General features: G+C 34.8%; 1 protein-coding gene across 1 annotated transcript in view; it reads right to left on the reverse strand.

Annotated features, from left to right (window-relative positions):
* LOC148013967 (MADS-box transcription factor 23-like) overlaps positions 1-24,003 on the reverse strand; it is a 35,407-nt gene extending 11,404 nt beyond the window's left edge. Inside the window, exons 1-2 of the mRNA XM_087666864.1 lie at positions 23,276-24,003; positions 11,861-11,939 (exon numbers count right to left, since the gene is read on the reverse strand). Coding sequence (XP_087522990.1) covers positions 11,861-11,939; positions 23,276-23,718 — 522 coding nt within the window. The 5' untranslated portion in view covers positions 23,719-24,003. The remainder of the gene's footprint in view (positions 1-11,860; positions 11,940-23,275) is intronic.
* Between the last annotated feature and the right edge of the window lie 2,831 nt (positions 24,004-26,834).

A 26,834-nucleotide genomic window follows, 5' to 3' on the forward strand; every position in this document is an offset into this window, starting at 1 on the left:
TCAATCCGACTGCTTGACTAAGCTTTTAATTTCTCTTATATATCTCATCAATGACGACCCAAGTATAATTATAGGGTGTTTTAGCCATTGACTACTCTTAAATAGAAAGATAAACATTTAATCATATTTTCAAATACTTAAATACTACAAATCATATTTTAAAGTATGTGAGCATCAAATTAATTTGGAATAATTGAGCCAATATGTCTTTGTAAGAATTGACATATAAAAGGTTTGTTACAAAGCCTATATCCAGCTAGTCCAAGCAAGCAAAATCCTTTAACAGAGCCTTCATTATTTGACTGAGTAAGTATGAAAATATATTCATTGGGGAATCAGCAAAGCTATCTCCTTACTGAGAAGTAGACCATGAGATTAAGATTATGCTTGAAGAAGAGCCAATTGCAAAAATATTGTACAAGATGACTATCCCTAATAGCATTGAGCTTACGAAGCAATTGAAGCTACTATGGGACTAGGATTTCATACTAACTAGCAAAATTTGTAGAGAAAGCTAGGTACATATATAATCTAACTAGTCAAAGCAAGTAAAATCCTAAAAGGAATCCTTCATGGCTGTGTGAGTATGTAGATATCTTTCTTGAGAAATTGATAGAGTTATCCCCCAAGTGAGAAGTAGACCACGAGCTTAAAATTACACTTAAAATTAATAGAGTTATCCCCCAAGTGAGAAGCAAACCACGAGCTTAAAATTACACTTGGAAAAGAACAAAGAAGACCTTATAAGATGTCTATCCCTAAAACAATTGAGATAAAGAGGCAACTAACAACAATTGCAACGAAAGCTTGTTGGAGCTATATATAGCTCACCCTATCTAGAATAGGTCTAACCTATATATATGTAGATTGTGATCAATATGAAATAGTCTTTAGGAGTGTACATGATGTGTCTCTTCTCTCTCTCTCTCTCTCTCTCTCTCTCTCTCTCTACATATATTCTCTCTCTCAACATGAACATAGTGTCTCTTTTCTCTCTCTCATGTCTCTATATATTTTCTCTCTCTACATCACAACATGGTATCCAAGCTATCATGATCGACTACAACCAATTCCTTGAAGAAAATAATTAAAAAGTATACATATGTAGTATCTCTTCAATTCTTGATTCATGTTCTTTTCATGCTTAAATTTGATGTATTGTGTATGTTATGATCATCTTATATTATGAATTTCAAGTATAGAAAACGTTCACTTGATTATCATTTAGATTACAGTTATGTTGAATTGCACCTTAAAAGTTTCTATTTGGGAAACTCTTAAGGTTTGTATTTGGACATCCTAAAAGCTTTCTTCCTAGCAAATATGTGCTCAATTTGGAGTTCTATATCAAAATCTATATTAGTTCAAGTAAACTGGACTTGAAATAGAAAAACAAAGAAGACAATAGTTTTTCTTGTAAATTTCTAGACACAGGTTTTGTCTTGAATACTCACTTTTTAGTTCTCACCAAAATTAGCTAGATCATCATCTATTCTTGGCCAAAAAGTAAAGTGATAATTAGCCAGATCATCATCTATTCTTGGCCCAAAAGTAAAGTGATAATGTTCTGATCGTTGTTCATATTTCTCGTCTTTGTTGGGCTGATTTATTCTCATACATGTTTCGTCTATTTTGGGCTGCTTTATTCTTGCCCATGTTTCATCTATCTTCGGTCACTTTATTTTGGAATATGATTTTTCAACTAAAAATCTTTCTTTAAAGCATAACTTCTACGTATGAATTTTTGTGCGGCACTTTCATTGTCATTTCATATATTGTATGCAAATTCCGTGATCTCATATTGTACGTATTCTCTTAGCCAGATCTGTCAAATTCTATAATCGTCAACCGATTTCCTTTCCAATAATGTTTTGTCTCTCACTTTCAAGGACAAGGATTCTTGGGATGGAAAGTAAAGATATTGCTAATTCTTAAGGGCGATGACTTGCATGATATTATTCTTGGTAACTATGAATGTCTCTCTCAACCAGTTAATTAGCCTGATGATATTATTATCATCACTAAAAGACCAATCTTTGAAGAATAGTAAACTATTTATAATGAGTGGGTTACAAAGCAACTGGTTGGCATATTCTTTCTACTCTTCAAGAATCTCTTATGCTTGATGTAATCTTCAAGAATCTCTTACACTTGATGTATGTAATCTTTCAACCTCAGAAGCTATATGGGAGTATTTGATAGCAATTTTTGAAAAGAAATCTATTACAAAAGCACTTTATCTTCATACTCAACTCACTAAATTATAATACAACATTAAAACTTCTATGCCAATATATATCGATCCATTCAAAAACATTATTAGTTAGCTTGCTGCTATTGCTGATGCCATTCCATAAAAGCAACTGCTAAGATAGCTTCTTGACACTATAAAGGATTGTGCTTATGATAATATTGTTACCATATTACCTAACAAAGATGGGATCAATTTTGATGAAGCTTGTGGAGAATAGATTTCAAATTATTTTGACGATTCTTGTAATAATGAAGGTATTGATCTCATGAATATATTGTTGTAGTGAAAGTGATGGTGAGAGAAAGAGAGAGAGACAATGAGATGGAGAATGAACCACACGCTTGTATTGCACACTTGCTTACACACTTGAATTGGAATAGGTGAGAATACACATTTATATACAATAAAGGTGTGGATATGGTAGGTTCTCTTATCCACACGTTCTAGATCCATGTTATCTAGTTCTCCTAAATATCTAGATATTGTCTTCCTAGATATTCTGTAAGTGCATGTTCATATGAGTACATTCTAATATTTTAACATTCCCCCTCTCTAGAAAAGGTTAACAATATCTTCTAACATTTTTTTCTCCTTAAAAAAAAGAGAGATTTTCTTTTGTAGTACAAGGACTTTCTGCCAATCATTTTGGCTACAAGAGAAGTAAGATTACAATGATGAATAGCATGAGATATTGTCCTTATTGTTTGCAGAAGATATACATCAATCTTTTCTTGCAATGATTTAAGGGATGTAAGTTGATGATGAAGATCTTTGGGCAGAACAGCCGATCACCATAGGTTGCTTCATGATAGACTTTGGACTCATCATATAGATAAATGATGTATTTCAATTGGAGGTTAATAGTTGTGGAGTAAAATAATAGTGATAGAATATTTGTAGATGGAAATATGATCCCAATGTCACTAGGTACCAGACTAAGATAGAGATTGATAAGGTGCTTGTGATATGATCTTTGGGAAGGTTATTTATGAATACAAAAGTGTAAAATAGTAAGTGATTGATGGGCAATTTCAAGAATATTGTCTTTGAGAGGTCTCCAAGAGTTTAGTATCATATCTTCAACAATAGCATACTTTGTGTCAGTGTGCTCTTTTATCCATACAAAGTAGTTTGTGCAAATGTGCACAAGTATTTCTTTGTACTTTATCCATTCTTTTCCCCTCCTTTGGAAGGCCAAAATAGTTGGCCAATTTGAGAAAGATACAATTTCTAGATGATGATTTGGGTAAGGCAAGAGATAGACCATTTCGTGATGATACTAAGAGAAAATTGGAAGAGAGAGTACTTGTGATTGTTGATGAGGTTGTTCCCATGCAACATAAAATAATGATTGAGATTTGGGTATACAATTAGATCAAGATGATTGCAAGAGGAAGGTATGATGGGATAGGATAGAAAGAAATGATGATTTGATAGAGTGGGATTGATGGGACACAAACAAATATAGCATGGATGAAATGTGATGGTAGGATAACATCATGTATAGAGATTCAAATTTGCACATTGAGAAATAGCGATGTAAAATGAGAAACTCAAGGAGATAGAATTTTGATGTGAATGTGGAAAGATTGTGAGAATTTCAAATGTGTAGGAGGAATCCAAGAATTTGTGTGATTGCATTTGACCAAAATATTGTGGCACATAGTTGAAATGGAGTGTCTGTGTGTAACCATGAGAATATGAGGATATTGAGCCAATAGAGAGAGTGTGAGATAAGGAGTAGGTTGTGATCTTGAGATTGAAGTAGAGTTTAGATAAAGACTAGATGCTGAGTGAAAAATGTAAGGAAATAGGATAGAACATAGAGATGTAAGAGAAGTAAAAGCAATGTACTTGATAAGGGAGTGACCTTGAAGGTTGGTAGAAATATCCAATAAGAGTTGATGAGAAATAGTAGGCATATTCACATTGTTAACTAACAGAGTGATGAGGTTTTTCCATCTTCTTGCCACTAAAGTACCATCCAAATGTGTTGAAGAATACAATTCAATAGAGAGGTACGGGCAATGCCTTCTTGGGCCTCAAGATGTAAGGTACAAAGGGCATCCCCTTCTTTAATTGTTGTTCGTATTGAGGTAGAGTCCTCTATTTCAGGATGTAAGAAGAGAGCTTGATAGGGATGACAAACATTGTAGTATTGAGAGTGACTGGGAGACCTAGAACATGCTAGGATGGATGAGTTGAGAGAATGAGAGCACAAAATGGAAGATTCATTATAGAGAGATGGATGTGAGGGGCCTTCATGGGGTAGAGATTTGGGATTTTCCATCAAAGAATTTTTTATGCATTCCACTAGTTGACAAGAGAGAGTGAATAATGGACTTAATGAGGCTAGAAGGATGGAACATATATCTTGCATGATGTGATAGAAATATCTTATGACAATGACTTTTGATAAGGAAGAACATTCAAAGTTTAACAAAAGAGGTGAGAATAAGCATGTGGCAAGGGCAAGGAGCTAGGAAACTATTCGAAGCATATGCATGTTGGCACAAAGTAATAAGGTAGTTTATGTAAGTGAGGATAATATTAGAGATAAGATTTGTGGATAAGGATCAATAAAAGTGGAGAAAAATGGGAGGTAATGTAAAGGCTTGAGCTAGATTGGAAATGAGTGAAGTATATATGGCATGGATAGCTCAATGTCTCAAGGAGAAGAGGGTAGAAAAAATATTCCTTGAGGATAAGGTTTGAGAAAGAATAGAATATATGTGTGGCTAGAAAAAATATTCCTTGAGGATAAGGTTGGGTGAGAATTAAAGGGATTGTATGTGGTATATCACTTTAATGGGTAATGGATGGGTGGGCCACAAATGAGGGTGAGAGAGAAGGGGTTTAGATCTTAATATGGCAAAGGACCAAAGGGGTAGGTGGGTGGAGAGAGGAGATAAGATGGGATAATGATGAAAATAATGATAAAGAGGACAAATATCTTTCTCTCTCTTAAGAAGAGGTGATAATGAAGAAGAAAAGAGTAGGTCATGAAGATGATAATAATAGGCAAAAAGTAGGTGGACATGATAAGATGAGTTCAAGATAATGAGGATAAGGTGCATGTGGATAAGGTTAGTTTACCTTGACATAGACTTAAATTCTACTAATCTACACATAAAGAAATTGATTTGGGATTGCGAGTAAGAAATTAATCTAAGGATTAAGAGTAGACAAAAGATGGAAACTACTAACCTTGGCCCTCAGGAGCTTGATGTGCTCTAATACCATGTAATAAAAGTGATGGTGAGAGAAAGAGAGAGAGACAATGAGATAATGAGATGGAGAATGAACCACACACTTGTATTGCACACTTTCTTACACACTTGCATTGGAATAGGTGAGAGTACACATATATATATAATAAAGGTGTGGGTATGGTAGGTTCTCTTATCCACATGTTCTAGATCCATCTGATCTAGTTTTCCTAAATATCTAGATATTGTCTTCCTAGATATTATTTGAGTACATGTTCATATGAGTACATTCTAATATTCTAGCAATTTTTCCCTAATCTCCTAAATAAAATGGTATTACTAAATATCAAAACATGACTATCTTAATGCCATGCATTGTATGCTCAATTATTCTAGCTTATCTCAATGTTTCCAGGCTGAAGTAGTCTTAACAGCAATATTTATGCAAAATCATCCTCCTATGACTGCTCCTTCAAGTAAAATACGAATTACTACTTGGATATGTGAAACTCCTTTTATCTCATATTTTCAATTCTTTGGATGTAAAGCTTATATTCATGTACCCAAAGAGACTCACAGAAAATTTGATTCTCTTGGTTTGAAAGTTATTTTCATTGGATATTCAAAATTTTCTTAAGAATATAGGTTTTATGATCCATCCTCTAAGAAGGTTATCATAAGTTGTGATGCTATTTTCAATAAGCTACTCATGGAAAGCACATGGTCTTAGGAGGATACTAGGAGGACATGGTCAATGGAGGACATTGATGATAGAAAGTCATTACTCACTGCTTTCCCTTTTTTATTCCTTCACATGATAATATTGACTCTTCAAATCAAGATTCATAACATGCACCTATTATTGATTATGATAACCCTAGCATTGATTTTTATGTTGATCTTCCAATTGATAATGACCATGTTACCTATCATGTTTATGATGTTGATATTCTTAAGAATGCTCTCAATATTTGTGAAGACCCTATCTCTTATAGTGATGCCATGTCATCCCCACAAAAGGAACAATGGTAAGAGGCTATGGAAGCTGAGTATGAATCTCTTCTCTCTACAGATACATGGGTTCTAAAATTGAGTTATCACCTCGATGTACTACTATTAAATGCAAGTGGGTTTATAAGAATAAAACAAAATTTTAAAACAATATCAACTTCCTTCAATAAGTAAATAAGATTTTTTGCTTTTGACATGGTGGATCTTGGAGACATACACTCATGTCTTGGTATTCTAACTTAATGCTATCAAGAAAAGGGTGTTTTATTACTACATCAAAGAAATTTTTTTGAAGATATTATTCAGAAGTTTGGTTTGCGTTGATCTACATATGTTGCTACTACTTGTCTTGTGAGCTCTACCAAAAACTCTTACTTTTGTAGAAGGATGGATAATTAGCATCACATCATAGTTATGCTACTTTTGTTGGACGTCTTTAAATTTTTAGCTTTAATTCTTACCCTAACATCCTTTTTTTTGCTATAAATATTCTTAGATAACATCTTGTTTTCCCATTCCTTAAATATTGGACTTTAACAAAACAAGTTTTGAAGTATTTGTTGAAAGACACTAAACATTTTGAGTTGGTTTATCGATGCCAACAAAACTCTGATTCTCTACATTCACTTCAACTTTTGGGTTATATAGATACAGATTCGGTAAGCTCTCACTTATCTATACATTTTACAAGTCAAAATTATTTCTTTATCAATGGTTTTATTATTTCTTAGACTAGCAAGACACAATGTTGTGTTGTTGTTTCCACTATAGAGGTTTAATATGTAGCTACATCTTTAGGCATGTCGAGAGTTGGTATGGCTTTGAGAAGCTCTATTAGGTATTAGCCATCCTCCTCTCTCCAACACCCCACTTCAATGTGATAACAAAAGTGCTACTAGTCTTGCTAAGGACTTTATTCAACATAACAAGTCTAAACATATTGTAGTGAATTATCAATATATTTGATATATGCTTCACTCTGTTATGCTCAGAACTTGGAGTTGTCTCAACTTTAAGCTTTGGGAATTAAGCTACTATGACATTGTAGTGCCCTTGTGCATACTCCTTGTAGACACCATATACATCACACATGCATATACACCGTAGACCTCTTGGTCATCTTCGTACATATATATTCAGTTTTACTTCACATGCACGGATTCACTTTACGTGCACACAATAATCCTTCTTGATCATGTTTGTACATTTGTATATAGGAGCTCAGGTTTTTCCCTTATGCTCCTCAAGAATTTCTAGAAACCTTTGTTTGAGTGGGGAGTGTTGAAGCTAAATATAGCTCACCCTACTAGACTAGGCCTCACCTATATATACGTAGATTATGATCAATATAAAATAGTCTTTAGAAGTATACATGGTGTGTCTCTTCTCTCTCTCTCTCTCTCTCTCTCTCTCTCTCTCTCTCTCTATATATATATATATATATATATATATATATATATATATATATATATATATATATATATATATATATTCTCTCTCTATATCTCAACAAAGCCAACTAAACCTATCCTGGAAGAAAGCCTTCATGGCTAAGTGAATATGCAGATATCCTCCCTAAGAAAGTAACATAACTATCTTCTAAGTGAAAAGTAGATCATGAGATTATACTTACACTTGGAGTAGAACCAATTGCAAAAAGAAAGTATAATATATATATTCCTAAGATAATTGAGCTGAAGAAGCAAGTAAAGCAACTATTAGAATAGTGATTCATACTATCTAGCAACAATTACAAACAAAGCCAAACAAATCTATAATCTAGCTAGTCAAGGCAAGAAAAAACTTGAAAGAATACCTCCATGGCTTAGTTAGTGTGTAGATATTTTCCCCGACGAATCAATGGAGATATCTTGTCAATGAGAAGTAGACCATGAGATTAAGCTTGCACTTGCAGCAATGCGGATTATTGCAAAAACTATATAAGATATATCTCCCTCAAGACATTCAGCTAAACAAGCAATTGAAGCAATTATTGGAACCGGGATTCATACTAACTATCAACTTACACTAGAATGATCCTATCCTTTTCCAAGGAAATAGAATGCATCCCTTACGTTTTGCGTCGATTACAAGAGATTGAATTAGGTGAATAGCACGAATAAGTATCCCATCATCTAGATCAACAAGCTACTAAATACGCTACAAAGTGCTAGAAAAGGTCCATTTAAGAACTAGGTTTTACAACATTTGGATCAAAGAAGAGGATATCCCAAAAGGATCTTTCAACACTAGGTATGGTTATTAAAATTTCAATATAATATCCTTTGGGTTGACTCATGAACCTTATGAATTTGTTGATCCCATATGTTCTCATGTCATACCATAATAATTTTGTTTTAGTTTCTTTGATGATATCCTCATTACTTCCAAGAAAGAAGATTGCCTAGGTGATATTCAAATTGTCTTAAGGACTCACCACAGAAATAAGCTCTATTCCAAGAAGGCTAAATTTACATTCTTTAAAGCACAATTGAGTACTTGTGCTTTATTTACCTCAAGGAAGGCATATTAATCAATCATGTGAAGGTTAAAGACATCCAAGATTTGTCCTCAAGCCTAGAACGTTAAAGAGATTTGAGCATTTCTAGGCCTCAAAAGGTGATACATGATCTTCATTAAGGATTATTTCTTGATGAGTTGCATCTCAAATCGAGATGCTCAAGAAGCAAGCAAAGATCATATGGATGATAGAGAGCAAGAAAGCTTTGACAAACTAAAGGAATGTCTCACTACCACCTCCATTCTCAAGATGCTTGACTTCTCAAAAGATTTTGAGGTCATCATAATGGCAACATTATAGCACTTGGGTATATTCTTATCCAAGAAGGTCACCTAGTAGTATAGTCTCACAAGCTCAAACTCTATGAGGAAAATTATGTCACCTATGCTATAGATCTTTTAGCAGTTATTCATGTGCTAAAGCTCTAGTGTGAGAACCTTCTTAGAAGAAGACTCATGCTTGTGACTAATTACAAAAGGATGTTTGAATTTTCTTGATATCAATGTAAATCCTTTGCATGAGAATAAATCTTATAATAAGTGATTGAAAATTTGGTGGCTTCGTACTTTGGACCATCTAAAGTTCAATTAAAATTTGAATAAAGTCTCTATTAGTCCTTATTAGACTCAAAGTTCTTGATATGGATACATATTTGACATTTCTCTTATATTTCCTCATTCAAAAAGTGATTCACTATCTTGCTAAACATGAGTTATCAAATGTTTTGGGCCTTGCGACCTCATGTTCTTGCTATCAAAATGACTTTCACATTTATATGTTTGCATAATTTCTATAGTCATTCATATTTCAAACCCTTAAACATTTTGCAACTTAAGTGGGAATCTAAGTCCATGGATTTTCTCAAATAGATAATGCTAAAAGATGCGGTTCAACTAGTGCTTTTGTACAAGTACTTGAGATTGATCACATGGTTATAGGTAATATTCAAATAGGTACAACTAGTACTTCCTCTTAAGTTGCTTTCATATAAGAATTTTGAGATGTACAACCTAGAAATACATAATGTTAAAATAGAAAGAACTAATACTTGGTATAAGGATCTTCAAGACCTAGACTTGATACAATCTAGGTTTTTATAGGTTTGTCTATGCCCATGGAATTTAACACTACTCTTGTAGCAAAAAGGCCGCAATTATGGCTATTTGTATACCTTTTTGTGAATTTCATTTCCCTTTGAATATATCTTATTAATGAGATTTCTTTTAGGGACTTTGAGTCAACATAAGGTATTCTCTTCAATATTAAAGCCTTAAGGATTTAAGAACATATAAAAAGTTAGATGGCATAGTATATAAAAAGTGAGAAAGAAATAGAGAGCACAAGAGCGAAAAACAAAACAAAAATTTTAATTCCAAATAAAGTGATACAAGATGGCTCTCTCCATCGATGCATTCTCATTTTCAAGCTTAGATGGCGATCTAGACAAATGATCATTATGAGTTTAAGGCTAGCTAGAAAGACTTTAACTAGGAAAAAGATAGATGACGATGGTTGTAAGGAGGTCTCCTTTTTATAGATCTTGAAGGAAATTAGATTGGCAAAATCGACCTACTACCTTATGAATGTTCACTAGTCAACTAAGAAATATTCCAAGTAAGGTTCTCTTTATCATACTATAAACCTTTTCCACCCACTAGAGCCCTTTATAATTGTTTCCCACAACTTAATTTAAGTGTGCCTCAAGTATCTATCAACTCAACTACTCTACCTAACCCAAAGGATAGACCCACAAAGTTTATAATTTTTTCATCTTCGCATATATACCTCATCTAACATACAAGTCAAGGTCCAACTAATATACATGCTCATACATGGCTTCTCCTTATAATGGAGGCCTTACACCTTTGAGTATCATGGATCATTGTTGGTGGCACCTTATGAGGGTGGGGTATTGAGCATACCTAACACCTCCTCTCAATGCTCACTTATGGGTGAACTATATGCTTGGCCCCAAACCCCAAAATAGGAGTCGTTGATAACTCCCACACCTTGCAACTTGATGAGTAAAAAGTTGAAGTATTTTTAATTATACTTTATTGGATTTATAGTGTTTCATATTTTCTTATTCCATGAGAAGTCAAATGAATATAAGAACCACAAATACCAATGGAATTCATAGTACCATAGATGATCTGTTGATCAAGATTTCAAATTAGGAATGCCCCCTACTACCAAGGTTCGAGTGTAAACCAATGTTACTTATGACTATTGAAGTCTCACCTTGCAACACTTAGCTACTACACCTAGCCACAAAGATCTCGCATTGCTCTCTTATAAGCACATCTTCAAGATTCAAGCTACTCTCATTTCATTCATTTGCTAACATTGAATTCCAGTGTGGCCCAAGTTCATAATAGCTTAACTAATCTATCTAATCCAAAAGCTAGATATAGAAAGGTTACACTTTTGGCATCCAAGTGCATAGAGCTTATCTGACATCCAAGTGAGGACCCAACCATTTGGTTTAAGCTCAAATGTAGCTACACCTTGCAACATGAGCCTTACAAATTTAAGCACCATGGATCATTGGTGCACCTTTTGAGGACGGGGCATTAAGCATCTCTCTCTCTCTCTCTCTAGCAAATTCTTTTTGTCATTTTTAAAGAAATAAAATTTTGAAATATAGATTTTTAAGTTTTGAATTTATTACTTTTAGTGCACGTGAAAAGAGGCATGCACATGCATGTACTTTCCATAGAAAGATTTGTCTAGTTTCTTAAATTATTGATTTATATAACCAATATTATTTATGCTAGTTTTAAGAATCTCCTATTTATAGATGCTCGTCTTCATTGAGTTCGACAAACCAGCTTGATCAAACTTTTTAGAAGTTTTGATGTTTACCTCAATTGAGCTTGATAAATCAACTTGATCAATCTTTTCACCATGGCTTCCTTTGTATCTCAATAATATTTTTTCCATCCTAGGGAAAGTATACATTCTCATTAGTTTCCTCTCTCTCTCTCTCTCTCTCTCTCTCTCTCTCTCTCTCTCTCTCTCGTGTGGGAAAACATAAAAATATAGTAAGTCTATACTATGATGTACTTAAAATATAAAAGAAGGTAGGTCTTTTCCATGTCTTGGCAATGATTGTTTATCATTTAGGAAAAACTATGTCAACTATGAGTGAAAAGTCACCCAAAAAAGGGAGACTAAGAATGAGAAAATACCAAATAGGTAGAAGGATTAAAATTTTCCCTTGTTAAGTCATAGTTTTGAAATCGAATGGTAGTCCTAAAGTGAATTTGGAACACAAATAAAAGCACCGGTAAGCCTTTATGACTATTCTTTGTACATATAATAGTTCGAGATAAATATGTCATTGCAAAGGTGATCTCGTGAAAATAAATGATTATTGCAAAGTTATAGTATACCAAAGGAAGAAAATCTCATTAACATATATAGTAAGACATAGTATTTATGCAAAGCTAATGCATTCATCAATTTTGTTAGCAATGATTTGATATAGATTACAATTTTTGATAGTTATTATCCTTCTAGTATACAAACCATTGGTAGCTATTGGATAGTACAAAAACAATGGCACTTGACCAATAAGGATCTATTTTGATACTAGTGTGCACTATCACAAAAAACATTGAGATAGTGAATGAACACCACAACACTTTGCATTGCAACAACATATCCTTTCAACATTTGAGATTTAACACAATAAATATATCTTACTATTGCAAGAAATTCCAATGGTGATGGGGACAAGAGCTCAAAGAATATCTATTTAATCTCAAGAGCTTAGTAAGGGCTACTATGATATCTCTCTAGGAGTTGTCAATTTATGTGTATACTGTCATTATGCATTCATAGAATTCAAATACCTTTCCCCAATATCTACAACTTTTATAGTGACATCAAGGTGTCAAATTGTCAGAATTATTTAAGAAAATGAAGGTCCTAAAGTATGGCTCATATGATAAAAAGTTATGAGGATAGTACATTGATGATACAATCTCTCACAATGATTTTCTAAGACATTGTTGATACAATCTCTCATAATGATCATCCACCAAGAAAAACACCACATAAAAATCCTAAAAAGCATTTATGAACTCTTACAACTCTGTCTGTGAGCACTCAATATACAAACTAAAATGCTTCAAGATTATGCAATGCTCTAAAGCCTTATAGAAATCATGAACATAACAAAGCTTTTATTTCATGCAAAGCCGTTTTATACAAGATGGATATCATGAAGATAAATTTTGAGTTCTCTTTTTTAACTCTAAGTTGCAACAAAACAGATAGTCCTCTCTTTATACTTGATGTCATTCCTTTAATTTTCCTCCCTTCCATGATATCAACCACCTCAATTGTCATTCCCTTAGATGGGATTACGTAGAATTATTTTTATTCCTTATTTGTTATGTCTCCTAGATTAAGAACTAAAAAGTTAGTACTCATTCTTCCTAGAGGAAAATCAAGTATCTTTATTGTGCATTCTATGTGTTCTTGAACCTAGAATTTTGATCCTATACTTGTATGTAATATAAAAGAGTATTGTTCCTATGGCCTTGCAAATACCCTTGGTTGAGTATTGATGCTCAAGTACCAATGCATGTACATAATGAAGAACAATTTTGGAGAACTTATATTTGAATCTTACCTAATGGATACCACATATCAATAATTCTCCTCCATGTGTTTCCAATTGATTACTTATCCTTGCATGATTGTTAGAAAAAGATTCTAGAATCAAATGTATTACATATGTCATCCATCACAAAGAATTTAGTGTTTGTTAGTCGAATAGTAGAGTAAGGGTTATAGGTTTGATATAATATAAAATACTATTTTGTAGAATATTTTAATGATAAGTGTAATTTGGTTGTAAAAGAAAGTAGAGTTGGCTAAATGTTTACTTTAGATATTGTAATTATTGCTATGAACAATGCTATGTATGCTAAAGGTAAAGGAATGGTTGTAGATATTGAAATATAGCACAAACATATGAAACATACAAATTTGTGAAGACTAAAATTAATGAAGTCCAAAAGGTTGATTACAAGGTTGGCTACTTTTGGAGTTGCAAAATTTCATAAAGTGTGTGAAGAATATTAGTTTGGTAAGCAAGCCAGACAACCTTTTTTGCATGATAGAGATGTGAGCAAAAATATACTTGATGTTGTGCATACATATATTTGGGGGCCTACACAGAACATATATCTTGGTGGCAGTAAATATTTTGTCATATTTACTAATAATTATTCAAGAAATCTATGAGTGTCTTTCATGAAGAAAAAGAATGATGTGTTTGAGCACTTCAAAACTTTCAAGGCTACTATTGAAATAGAACTAGGCTTGAAAGTGAAGTGCTTGCAGTTAGATGGAGGAAGAGTACCTCTCTATTGAGCTCCCTCACCTTTTAAGGTCTCATTGGATAAAGAGATAGTTTACTTGCAAGTATATCCGACAACAAAATGGGGTCATAGAAAGAAAACATAGGCTTATTGCAAAAGCTGCACAAGCATTGATACCTGAAAAGAATTTGCCAAATCATTTTTGGTTTGAAGTTGGTCATACTATTGTCTATATTATGAATAGAAGTCCCACAGCTACAACTCATGGGATGACTCCTTAAGAATGCCTTTACAGGCAAGAAGGCCAATGTGTCACAGTTAAAAGTGTTTGATTGTATTGCATATAATCATGTGTCAGATGAGCTACAAAAGAAGCTTAATCCAAAGGCTGAAAAGTGTATTTTTATAGGATATTCTTTAGAGCAGAAAGGGCATCATTGTTATAACTTTATTATAGGTGAGTTTAGAGTGAGCAAGATACAAGAGGTAGAGAAGAATCTTATGAGGACTCCTAAGATGGATAAATTGAGATGTTATCGTATCTTATATCATCAAACTTGTCATCTATTTTCCCTAGCCAAAACTCAACCCAAGTAAGAAGTCTAATCTCTAGCCACACCAATAATGCACATTGCATTATCCATTAGTAATCTCAAGGTCCAAAAAATATTCCAATACCAGCATTGTGCATGCCACCACCCTCACCCTATTTTCCTAGATTTGAGTAACAATGTTGATAGAAACCCAAGTAGAGAGACAATAAACATTGCTCTATCCAGAATCAAATTATCATAGCATAAGTTTTCATTAATTGTATTCATGAGCAAATGTTAAGAGAGAAAATATTTCTTAGGAGTCGATGGTTTCATATGATAGAAAGATGCATGATAACTCTAGATAGTTTGCTTAACTTATGCTAAAATTTTATGTGATTATCCTCTACATTAATTCCCTCCATCATGGTTGCGGTTGCATTGGTAACTCAACGGACTCACTTGTAATGATATAAGTATATCATGTTGATTCAATAGAAGGGATTTTTAAACCTGTAAGAATAAATTTTCACTACAATAAAAACAAGGCATAGACGCGCAAAGTCGGGCGCGTCTATCATCGCGTCTGTATGTGCGTGTAAAAGAGCATGTAAATAGACATGAATTTTACGTCTCTCTATCCTCGCAAATAGACGCGAATATAGACGTGTACACTACAACAAGCAGCAGTTATAGACACGCGCACAGACATGCACTAAAATTTTAAAAAAAATTAAAAAATATAGATGCAATTGCGCGTCTATATTTGAGTCTAATTTGCAGGTGAAATCACATCTATGTGCGCATGTATATGTGCATCTATAAGCGCGTGTATATACGCATCTATATACGCATCTATAGGTGCGTTTAACTGTGCCTATATAAGCGTGTCTATAAGCAATTCGTGCTCTATATACATGCGCTTATAGACGCACGCATAGACGTGCACTAAAATTTTAAAAAATATTGCTGGTGTGTCGTTCTTTTCAAAGTAGTCCCATCTTGTATTTCTTTTGGGTTTTTTTGACAGCCGCACGAAACAAAGAGAGGAGAAAGGAAGAGGCAAAGAAGAAAGGGTAAAGAGAGGAGGAAGCAAGAGGCAAAGAGAAAGGAGAGGGAGGAGAAGGAGTTTGTAGCCCTGTCGCCACCCATCACAACATCGATTCAAGGTGAGTCCTTGTCTCTCTCACTCACTCACTCACTCTCTCTCTCTCTCTCCCTCTCCCTCCATCCCTCCCTCCCTCCCTCTCTCTCTTTCTCTCTCTATCTTTGCTTTGAATTGTATTTTGCTACCTTCTTAGCTTTTGGTATGTTTGTTGTGACGAGGAGAATAGCCAAAGAGCAAGGAGATGGAGGAGAAGAAGGAGTTTGTAGTTGTGCTGCTGCCCATCACAACAAATATTCAAGGTGAGTCCTCTTCTCTCTCTCTCTCTCTCTCTCTCTCTCTCTCTCTCTCTCTCTCTCTCTCTCTCTCTCTATGTTTACTCTGAGTTGTATTTTGGTTTCTTCTTAGCTTTGGGTATGTTAGTTGTTGCTTGCTTTTCCTAGTTTTATTTTGTGCTTCACTGCTAATTTGCGTCTACAAGCTTGTCTGATATACAGAGTAGACGCTCTCGTAGATGCGCAAGTGTTGAAGATCCATAAAACCTCCTAGGTTTTTTTGAGTTTTGTGGACCTGGCGCGTGTAAGAGTGCGTCAGATCCACAGAGTAGACGCGCATGTAGACGTGATCGCATTAAACAACCACATCTCCTTTGAGGTTTTTTTTTCATACACTATTTTTCGCGTCTATAATCACATCCATGTGCGCATGTATATGCGCGTGTATGTGCGCATGTATGTGCGCATGTATATGTGCATCTATATGCGCATCAATAAGTGCGTCTATCTTCGGGTGTATATGCGCGTCTATATGCACGTGTAGTTTTCACTATAAGCTCGCTTGTAGACGCGAAATTGTAGACGCGCTAGTAGACGCGGTAATAAACGCGCCCGACATTTTTAAACACAATTCAAATATTGTGTCTACAAGCGCGTCTATGGAGCCTTTTTGTTGTAGTGTTTAAGTGAGATATTCACATATTGTATAATGAAACACCCCCTCCCTAAGGCTAATAAGTTGATTATTATGTACTCAAGGTTCAAGGGATTCATTATAAGTAAAACCTTCATATTACATATTTTCAATGTCTATTTCAAAAATCCCTTATCTATGAATGTTTCATGAGTAAAAATATATATGTTAAATGCGACATAAAAACAATCAGATAACTAAGGGTTATCATATGAGTGGGTGAAAATGGGATGATGGAGGTTTTGAAGAGCCTATCTAATGTATCAGAGGACCCAATTAGTGGGGTGATTTATATATTATTGATAGCCTTGGATTTGATTGATTGTGATTGTTTTCCTAAAAGGTCAAAACTAATATACTAGTAATTAGGGGAAAATAGTATGGTGAAGTATAGCTATTTGAGACTATGAAAGTTTGAAAGACTACCACTCTCCATAAACCAAGTGTAATGTTAGCTACTGTCATCTTAGTTTGTTGCAAATTCTTCTTAGATGGGTGTTATATTGCTACTAGTAGGAGACAATGGAAGTTTGAAAGACTATCACTCGCCATGAACCAAGTGTAATGTTAGCTACTGTCATCTTAGTTTGTTGCAAATTCTTCTTAGACGAGCATTAGATTGCTACTAGTAGGTGACTTTTCAACATCTTCTCTACTAATTAGGACCCGAGCTCCCCCATTCTACTAAGGCTCACTCTCCTATACTAGGATACTCAATTAACCACTCAATTGACCAGAGTTCACACATTCTACTAAGTTCAACTCTCGTGAACTATAGGTTTCAATGAGAGATATCTTACTATTTCAATTTCTATCTTGTTGCCATGGCAATTTGATATAGTACATGAAGTTAGTTTGACGTTCAAAATTAATTAAGCCATATTAAAATTATTAGAAAATATTGGGATGGAAAGAAAGTGAGCAAAGTCAAGTTGTTGAAAAAAAAAACAATAGTATATAAATTTTCCCTTACAAATACTACAAACCTTACAAAGTAAACTATTGCAATATTAGAAGGGAAAGCTCATAATTTGCAAAAGGATGATGATAACAAAACCAAGGAGAGTCACTGCATTATAAGAAAAGTGGAGTACCTCAAAAACCGTGTTCTACATCTAAATAAATGAATATGATGGATAAGGTGTGGGAGGGTGTATCATCAAACTCATTAAGTAAATGAATGGACTTAGTGTTAGTGACACAAATGATGCAATTGAAAGAAAAGACAATACAAACATGCAATTGTTATAGTATTATTTTTTATTTTTAATAGTTTCTAAATGTAAGATTTTATGGTCTTTTCACAAATATTATGATTTTTTCAACCATCAATAAATTACATTTCTAGCTTGGGTCAATGTTTATAATATCTTGCAAACATTGTACATATGAAGAAAATATAATATTCTCTTATGGTTTCTCTTCTTTCATTTACTAAATCTATTCTATTGTTTAAGAAGGATAGATAGCAAAATTTAGAAGTTTTGGATTTGGTTCCAAATATTTCTCCTAAGAAAAACATTTCCGAAAATATTTGGAATTGTATTTCATAACTTTCAACTTTCAAACGTAGTGGAATTACCTTCTCATGAATCAAAAACCGTGAAATTTATAATCTAACATATGTTATTATATTTTAAAACCCTAAATGTGAACTTTCAACAAAACTAGATTCATCATAAATTTATATTATGCTTTAGCTAATTAAAGATTCTATTTTCAACTAGTTCAAATAATCTTTGCATACTTATATAATGAGGATCTTGATTGGGGTGTCTTAGACATCATAGATTGAAAGAATAATGGCACAGCAAAATCATGTTCTTACAAAACGAATTTAGATATTAACATCTCATAATTCACCTTAGTTAGGTCAACTAATATATTAGAATCTAAATAGTCACAATTCACCTAATTAGATAGATACGCCAATATATTGGAAACTACAAGGATTAAGCAATGAAACTTTTATACTAAAAAAATCCACCCCATTTATGTTTTGGAAATTGATAAATACATAAAGTTCATGAATTCTTGACATATTATTTATCAATATTAATTATACTTCTCCTCAGGGTTTGAATTCACATATCATTGTCAAAATGTAAATTCAGTTTTTAATGGCTAAAATGTTCTATTTATCATTGTTTTAAACAATAAGTGGTCTAATGGTCTAAAAGGATTTGAAATCTTCTTAATATGATTCAAATGAAGTCTTACAAGAATATTTATAGAAAGATTTCAACTGGTACTCTAAATGATCACACCCTAAAGCTTAACTTTCATTTAACTATTAAAATAGTTATGGGCCAAAAGGCATCAACACCTTCATTTCATAGTACAATGGAATCCTTGAAAGAATATTCTAGATGTCCTTGGATAGTTCTAACCATCATTATCAACAATCCAAACTATCATGTATTATTGAATTGCACATTCCTTTTGCTTATTTTTTAAGTCCAAGACTATAGTTCACAAAGACAAAGAATAGACCATACATATTTCTTTGTAAAATCATTGATGAGAAAAAGGGTTAGTGGCCCGAGTTCAAAACTTCATTGACTTCTCTAATAACTATTACTTTCTTGAATTGGGTGGTAAAATTCCAAATATAAGATTCGCTAATGATCATGGAAACTATTTTGGTCTTCTTCTTAAAGTGTATAAGCAAAATAGTATTCATAATCAAATTTTAACAGGTCTACTATCATCTCATTTTAAAAGAGTCATTATATGAATGGAAAAATGTGAAATCACTTAAAAATCAAGCCAACAATGTGTTGTCCATGGGAGTTTGTGATGCCTCTGGAAGAGTTAACAATTACCATATATCTATCTCCACCATCAAAGGAGAAATGATGATTATATAAAGTTGGAGACCAAGTTTTGAAGTTTGATAATAATATAAGCATGTGGTTATGAAGACCATACTATGAGACCCAAGAGATCAAATCACTATGAAGCTACTATAAGTTCCAGTTGTTCCCGTCATTTGCTCTATTGTAGTACTAAACTCATTGGCATGTATTCCATACACTGCAAATGAGAGTTTGCCATCTTTCTAAAAGAAAAGAATAGCATCAATGTATAATTGAGAGGATGTGTGTTACAAGATGGAATGATCTTGTTTCACACACACACACACACACACACACACACACACTCTCTCTCTCTCTCTCTCTCTCTCTCTCTCTCTCTCTCTCTCTCTCTCTCTCTCTCTCTCTCTCTTACATATATATACCTACAACTCAAGCAAGTGTGTCATATTCATTGTAAGTTTCCTAAAAAACTCATTTTGATATCATACTTCTGCATCACTTGTATCATGATCATCTATATACACTTGATGCACCTTGACCTTATTCATATTCTATGCAATCTTGAAGATGAGAATGTTGTCATAGGTTGTCTTCTATCTAGTGTGTGCAAGCTTTCCCCTGCATATATTCTCCATCTCCCTTGTAGTTCACTCTTCTCATGACATCCATTATCTAGTGCTCCATGTTAGTTTCTTATTCTCTTCATAAAATGGGCACAATATTAAGAGTAGGAGTAATAATCCTTGAAGGGTATATCCCTTAGGTCCCTCATATTTCATGCTATACCTACACACTTATGACTCTCCTCTAACTCTGCAAATTGCGACTTCTCAATCTCATGATGCTACATAGATTCCTCTACATCATAACGCTTAAGAGCTTGAGCCTTAGTATAGTCTCCTATAAGAACATATCCCTCTCACTCCCTTATGCCCTCTTCATGACCATAATCAAGTGCATCATTTGCATCTCTATCCAAATGCAAATTATATGCTCTACATGACTTTGAGCGTACATATAATCCTCCTCACTCTGTAGATGTGCATAAAGGTCATGGATTCCCATATTAATCTACATGCTTCTAAAATCACGGTGTGCCCAACATGGTTATGATTGTAAGTCGAATGGCCTCTATAAGGACTAGTATCCTTAGGATTTCCATCCTAGATCCTAGATATACTCTAATTCTACAATATTTAAGTAGGCAAATCGGGATCTCAGAAAGCAAGTTCTTGGTTATAGCTACCTACTTTTTTCAAAATTGGCTCAAGTTCAAGATGAAGAAATCTTTAAAAAGGATTATTCTACCCAAATAATTTCCAAACATGGGTGCAATTTGAAGAAAATCATTTGGCTATGGTAGTTGAGGATGAATGTTCTGTAGTATAACAATAGAAGTACTCGAAGGGCATGAAATTAGAGAGAAAGTAACAAAGAATAATGCAAAGGACTCTTGGAGTCCCTCAAATTTCCACAAGCTTTGGGAAATACTAAGAAATTATAGAACTCACTCCATGAATATTCTCAAACAACAAAACATTTACAAAGCAAGATCACATGAGCAATATCCTTAGCAATAATGATTAGTTGGCTAAGTAGATGAATTCTTTCCCTAGTGTGGCCTAAATAGGTGCCTTGCCCCATGAATAAGTTAAAAGGATCCCCCTAAGAATTAATTGACTAAGAGTCAAGTTCATGCAATATCAATTGTAGTGAGTTAAATTCCATAAAAGCTCTACTAAAGAGGCATATTGGACCCAATATGAAGGGACTTTATGTCCACTCCCACATAAGTCCAAATCTGTAAGGCCACACCTAGTTATAACTATTGAAGCTCTCAAGACACAAATAAGATGCAAACATTCTTATAATAATTCAACTTGACAAGCCAAGGTTCCATGGATCCCTGTATATAGCAAAGGAAAGATGAAGCGACTTTACCAAAGGTCTCATAATCCCTAGTAAATCTCTGAGGAGTTAGTAGGCGTGCAACTTGGATCACTATAATTTATCTTCCACATGAACTTAACCACATGAATTGCAACACACAACCTATTACTTGTGTAATCCTCCACACTCCTTTTAGAAATATGCATATTAAGAAGTGTATGCAAATATTTCTTTGAAACTCATTCTCTTTTCATCAACTTTGTACATTCTTCTCTCCTACACTATCATATAGTGTATCCTTTTTCAAGTACGTAAGAAATATATTGTTTTTGAATCCTACTATAAAAATTTATGACAAAACTCGATCAATCTACAAACCAACATTGATTTCCTTAATTTTGAGGTTGTAACTCTACCTATACTCTCCTATGGTTTAACATAACAAAAAGAACATGTGAGGGGGATTATTGTAAGTCACTTGAGAAAAAAGCAGAGGTTTTGCTTAACTTGGGTAATCTTGTGAGATTTTTTGGTTTCTAATTTAACCAATTTTCTTAATGACCTCGTGAGATACAAATGTTACATAGTAAGGGAATCTACTCTCCTTGTTTTATAAGAAATAGTTGTAATTAAGTGGACCTCATATTGTCTTTTCATAGCAAGGGTTAACCTTTTCATCAATAGCATATAGTGATACTACTTTTACATTATAGATCATAATCATTTGATGCCATTCCATCCAAACTTAAATAATATTTGAAGATCTGAATAACATTTTTGCTCTTGATGGTCAAGATGTATAGCATAATATCATCAATATAAGAAATAAGATGCAATAGCACCTTGCATAAGATGCACGTAACCAAACTAGTTGACTGTTCCCAAACTATTAAAACTTTTGCAATCAAATATTTCTCTATATTTGCAATAATGCTACATCTCAACTTTTCCATATTCTTTGCTAGGAGAGCCATAGGTTGTTAAGAGCAAGAAATAGATCAATCACATCTATGGTCATGTTTTACTCCTAATGTTTGAGATGTTGCTTCTTCATAAGAAGCATTTGTAATATATGCCATGAGATAGTTTGTAATATGGTAAACATGGACTTATGCTAGGTAAGCAAGTCACCTTTTGATCTCATGTTAGTCAAATGTATATATGTTCAGGAAGATATTATGCTACATATAGAGTTGAGAATGATGATTGGGCCATAGTCTAGTTTTTGGAGGTTTGTCAACGACAACTCTGAGACCGATGTAGGGCTTCTAGTGCATCAAAGACTTTGAGTTGGAAAACAACCAACGTAATCGACCTAGAGGTTTAGGGAACAACTTAGGGCCTAATGTAGGACTTAGAGTGCAACAAAGACAACTTAGGACCTGCTACAGCACTATAATGCAACAAAGACTTTCAATTCGAAAACAGCCGTTGTGTTGGCTCCCACTAGGGTTAAGCTTCACTCGACTAGATATCAGGAAACTTGAGTACAATGCCAAGTCTTGCGAATCGCAAAGCAATAACTTTAGCTAAGGTTTGTACAATGCATTTGAGAACGACAATCAGTGTCATATTCACTTGTATATATTGACAAGCTAGTAATTCATGGAGGCAGCTGCATGACGTACCTGGTGCTGCAGAACTCGTAGACCTTGCCGGTGGGAGAGAATACTACGGCCGCCACGTCTGCGTCGCAGAGGACGGAGAGTTCGTGCGCCTTCTTGAGGAGGCCCTTCTTGCGCTTGCAGAAGGTGACCTGGCGGCTGCAAGGGTTCTGGATGCGCCGGATCTGGATCTTCCCACGGTGTGTGAGTACCGGCACATGTCTATCATCGGCCGCCTTTCTACTGGTAATACGAGCATCTTTCTGCACGTCTTCGCCACGGGTTTCTTGTGTAACCTCTGATTCCTTTACCATCTCGATGAGGTTAAGCTCCTGATGAGTATTAGTGCTCTTAGGTATGACGTTTATGAGACCGGCATAATCGTCAATCGAGAGACCAGACCCTGGCCCAAGGATCCTCCGAGAAACAGGTTTGCCCGCTGCTGCTGCATGAGTATTCTCATCCATGGCTCAGTTGACGTCGAGACCGTCGAGACCATTCATGAAATGATGAAACTTCAGCTGCTGGCCGCTTAACAAACGAAGGAGGCTAGAGATCTCATGTTTTCTGTGTTATTGTTAACCTAATCAGTTGGAGTACCTATAACCTGCATGCAGGCGAAGTTTATCGGTCTTGGACGATTCCCAGAGATCTTCGAGAATTCAGCTAATGAAAGGGTATTAGATTTTGAATCAATGAGACGGGCCTTTTGAGAGAGAAAGGAGAAGGGGAAGATAGACAGAGAGAGAGAGAGAGAGAGAGAGAGAGAGAGAGGCTGCAGAGTTTGTGGAAGATGTACCCGCGTACTTGATTTTCACAGGAAGAGCATTTTTAAAATACGGAAGTAACTTACAAGAGGACGTGATCACATGCCTTTTGGCCTTGAGTAACACTTGTTGTATACGAGCACATAATTTAGAGCTGAGGATACTTATCATTATGGTTCCGGTAACCCCATTTATAGTGGATAAAAGCACCCCCAAAAGGGGAATTGGTCTGATCTGATGGAACACACCTCAACTGGAATCGATATCGTCCTCTGCTAGACTAAACCTAACACACTCTGCTACCATTCCCACGTGCAAGCTATTGACACAATAAGGTTTGTCCAAAATTTTAGAGTGTAATCTTTATTAACATGGATGGCACGACTAAAACCGGCAGTTCCGATCGAATTTACCAAAAAGTATGGGCCTGTGGCAGGGCCCATACTGAAATCCATCTTCAACCCATATTTTGCAAGAGCTTTCAGCCATTGCTTATGCTAAAAATCGATTTACAAGACCCTTTCACCTTGTATAATTCTGCATGCTCGATGTGGAGGGCTGCTAATGAGTGGCAGAGGATGAATGGAAGGTGAGAAAAGGGAATATTCAATCAACCAACCAATTGCAAAATTCAATATCGGACTCAAGGTAAGAAAATTATCTCCCTTAAGAAAATGGCTAGGACATCTCTTGTTGACAATTAGAATGTCTACATTGTCGTGCATAGTGATGAAGATATGGAGGATGGCAAATATCTCTACTATGAGCACCCCATAAACTCTCACTTATTTCATGGAACATTCGAGGTGCATTTTGTGAAGCTACGAAAAAGGAGTGCATGGGTATGCTCCGAAGAGGAATACATGATGCCATGGCCTTGGAAGAGATGAAGATTCAAGAAGGGGAGTAGTTAGAAGGTGAATCCCAAGGCTACAAATGCTTCTTTTTGGCATGTAGGCATGGGAAAGGTGGTACAATCATCCTAATTCGAGACAATTTGAAGCTGAAGTATCTCCACAAGGACACCAATGGAAACTATCTCATAGCCTACATTCAACTGGGGAGTAAGACCATTCAGTTTGCCTCTGTCTATGCCCCCCACATGTCGAATGCAAGCGTGGAGAACTAGAAAAGGATTGAAGAGAACATGAGGGTTGCACCTATGGTCCTCATCAAAGACTTCAATATGACAATACATGGAGGGAGTAGGTAACATATTGTGACCATGGTTAACATGAGAGAGAGACATGCTCGGAATGCTTTGTTCCTCAAACACAACCTCATTGACTTGTGCCACTTGTAGTTGACTACACTAAAAAATGCTTCACATGGCCTAATCAATAGAAGGATGTGTACTAGCATGTTGCTAGGTTGGATCGTGCATATGCAAATCAAAGCTCTTTATGGATTGTACGTGGCCTAAGGGTTTGGGTACCATCAGAGGTTTGGCCAAGGGAGAAGAAGACCTCTTTGAAGACATCTACTACTAAATTATTGCAGCTTTTGGTGCAATGAATATGGTCTCATGGCCAAATGCTAGAGGCTTATGCTCATGGAAGCAAAAACTTGTAATACATGGGTTGGTAGAAGAGGTAAGGTTGACATAACGGATTTCCAATGGATGAAACTCAGTGAAGATGAAGCAAATGGTTTTCACATTCCAAAATACAAGTTTCTTGCTTTGTCTTGCAAAGTGCTACATGAGAGGAAATGGTTGCACAATACTATTAATGTGAAACTCCCTCTTGCTAATACTATTTTGGGCGGGTGAGGAAGGAGCAATAATAGCTACAAAAATTTGAATCAATGGAGAAAGAATGGTATTGTCAAAATCTAGGCTAAAAGGTCCAAGCAATGCCTCCTTCTTCTAACAGATGTACATGGGTATCTCTCTCTCTCTCCCTCTCCCTTAATGTGTGTGTGTGTGCGTGTGTGCGTGTGTCTATTAATAATAGATAGTTAATATCCTTCTTCTACTTAGTTGCAATAGCAAGTGCTCACTAGCTCAATGAACCTAACCCAAAAGCAAACAGTGGGGACGTTTTGTTCCCTTTCCCCCATTTTAACCTTACATGTGTATTAATGGAATTTTTTTTTCAAACCTGCAAATCTTGTATGGAGCCCCATCTAGGTATTTCAAGACCAAGATTAAACTCTATTTGGAAGCCTCACTCACAAATTCACTATAGGCCTTTGTGTATTCAATGCCAAGCCATGATAAAAGTACTTTGCACATCAAATGATTGTGTGAAAGTTTTTGTTGCAATTGAATGTTCATGCAACACAACATATATGGTTTTGTAATAAATATCACAAAACTATGTAGCTCATGTTTATGAAATTTTAATGAAGGAGAATATGCAACTTTCTTGTACACTCTCCAAAAAGTGTAGAGGTGAACTATACTTCAAAATGGTGGACCATGCAAATGATAGTAGAAGCTATTTACACCCAAGATAGACTCTTTTATATCATTATTTGTCTCTATTATGCCTATCCTTATCTGCCACCATCAACAATCATCTATATTTCCCTTTTCATCCATCACTATCTATGCATATTAAATCATTTCATATCTCTATCTTATTCTTCTCTTAAAGTAACATGTAGTAATATAAGGGAATTAGTTAATGATGTATGAAAAATGTATGCCCATTCAAAATAGACAATATTTTTGAGTAAAAGCACATGCAAAGGTCTTGAACTCCACCTTACAACTTTTAATGTATTCATATCGAATTGGCCGGTACCACTTAATAATTAAAGTTTTTCATAAAATTTGTCAAAAAATATTGATAAGGACTTAAGGATATGAC

Source organism: Lygodium microphyllum, chromosome 25 (assembly GCF_053477565.2).
Source record: "Lygodium microphyllum isolate KBCC chromosome 25, Lygodium_microphyllum_v1.1.10, whole genome shotgun sequence".
In the NCBI taxonomy this organism is placed as follows: Eukaryota; Viridiplantae; Streptophyta; class Polypodiopsida; order Schizaeales; family Lygodiaceae; genus Lygodium; species Lygodium microphyllum.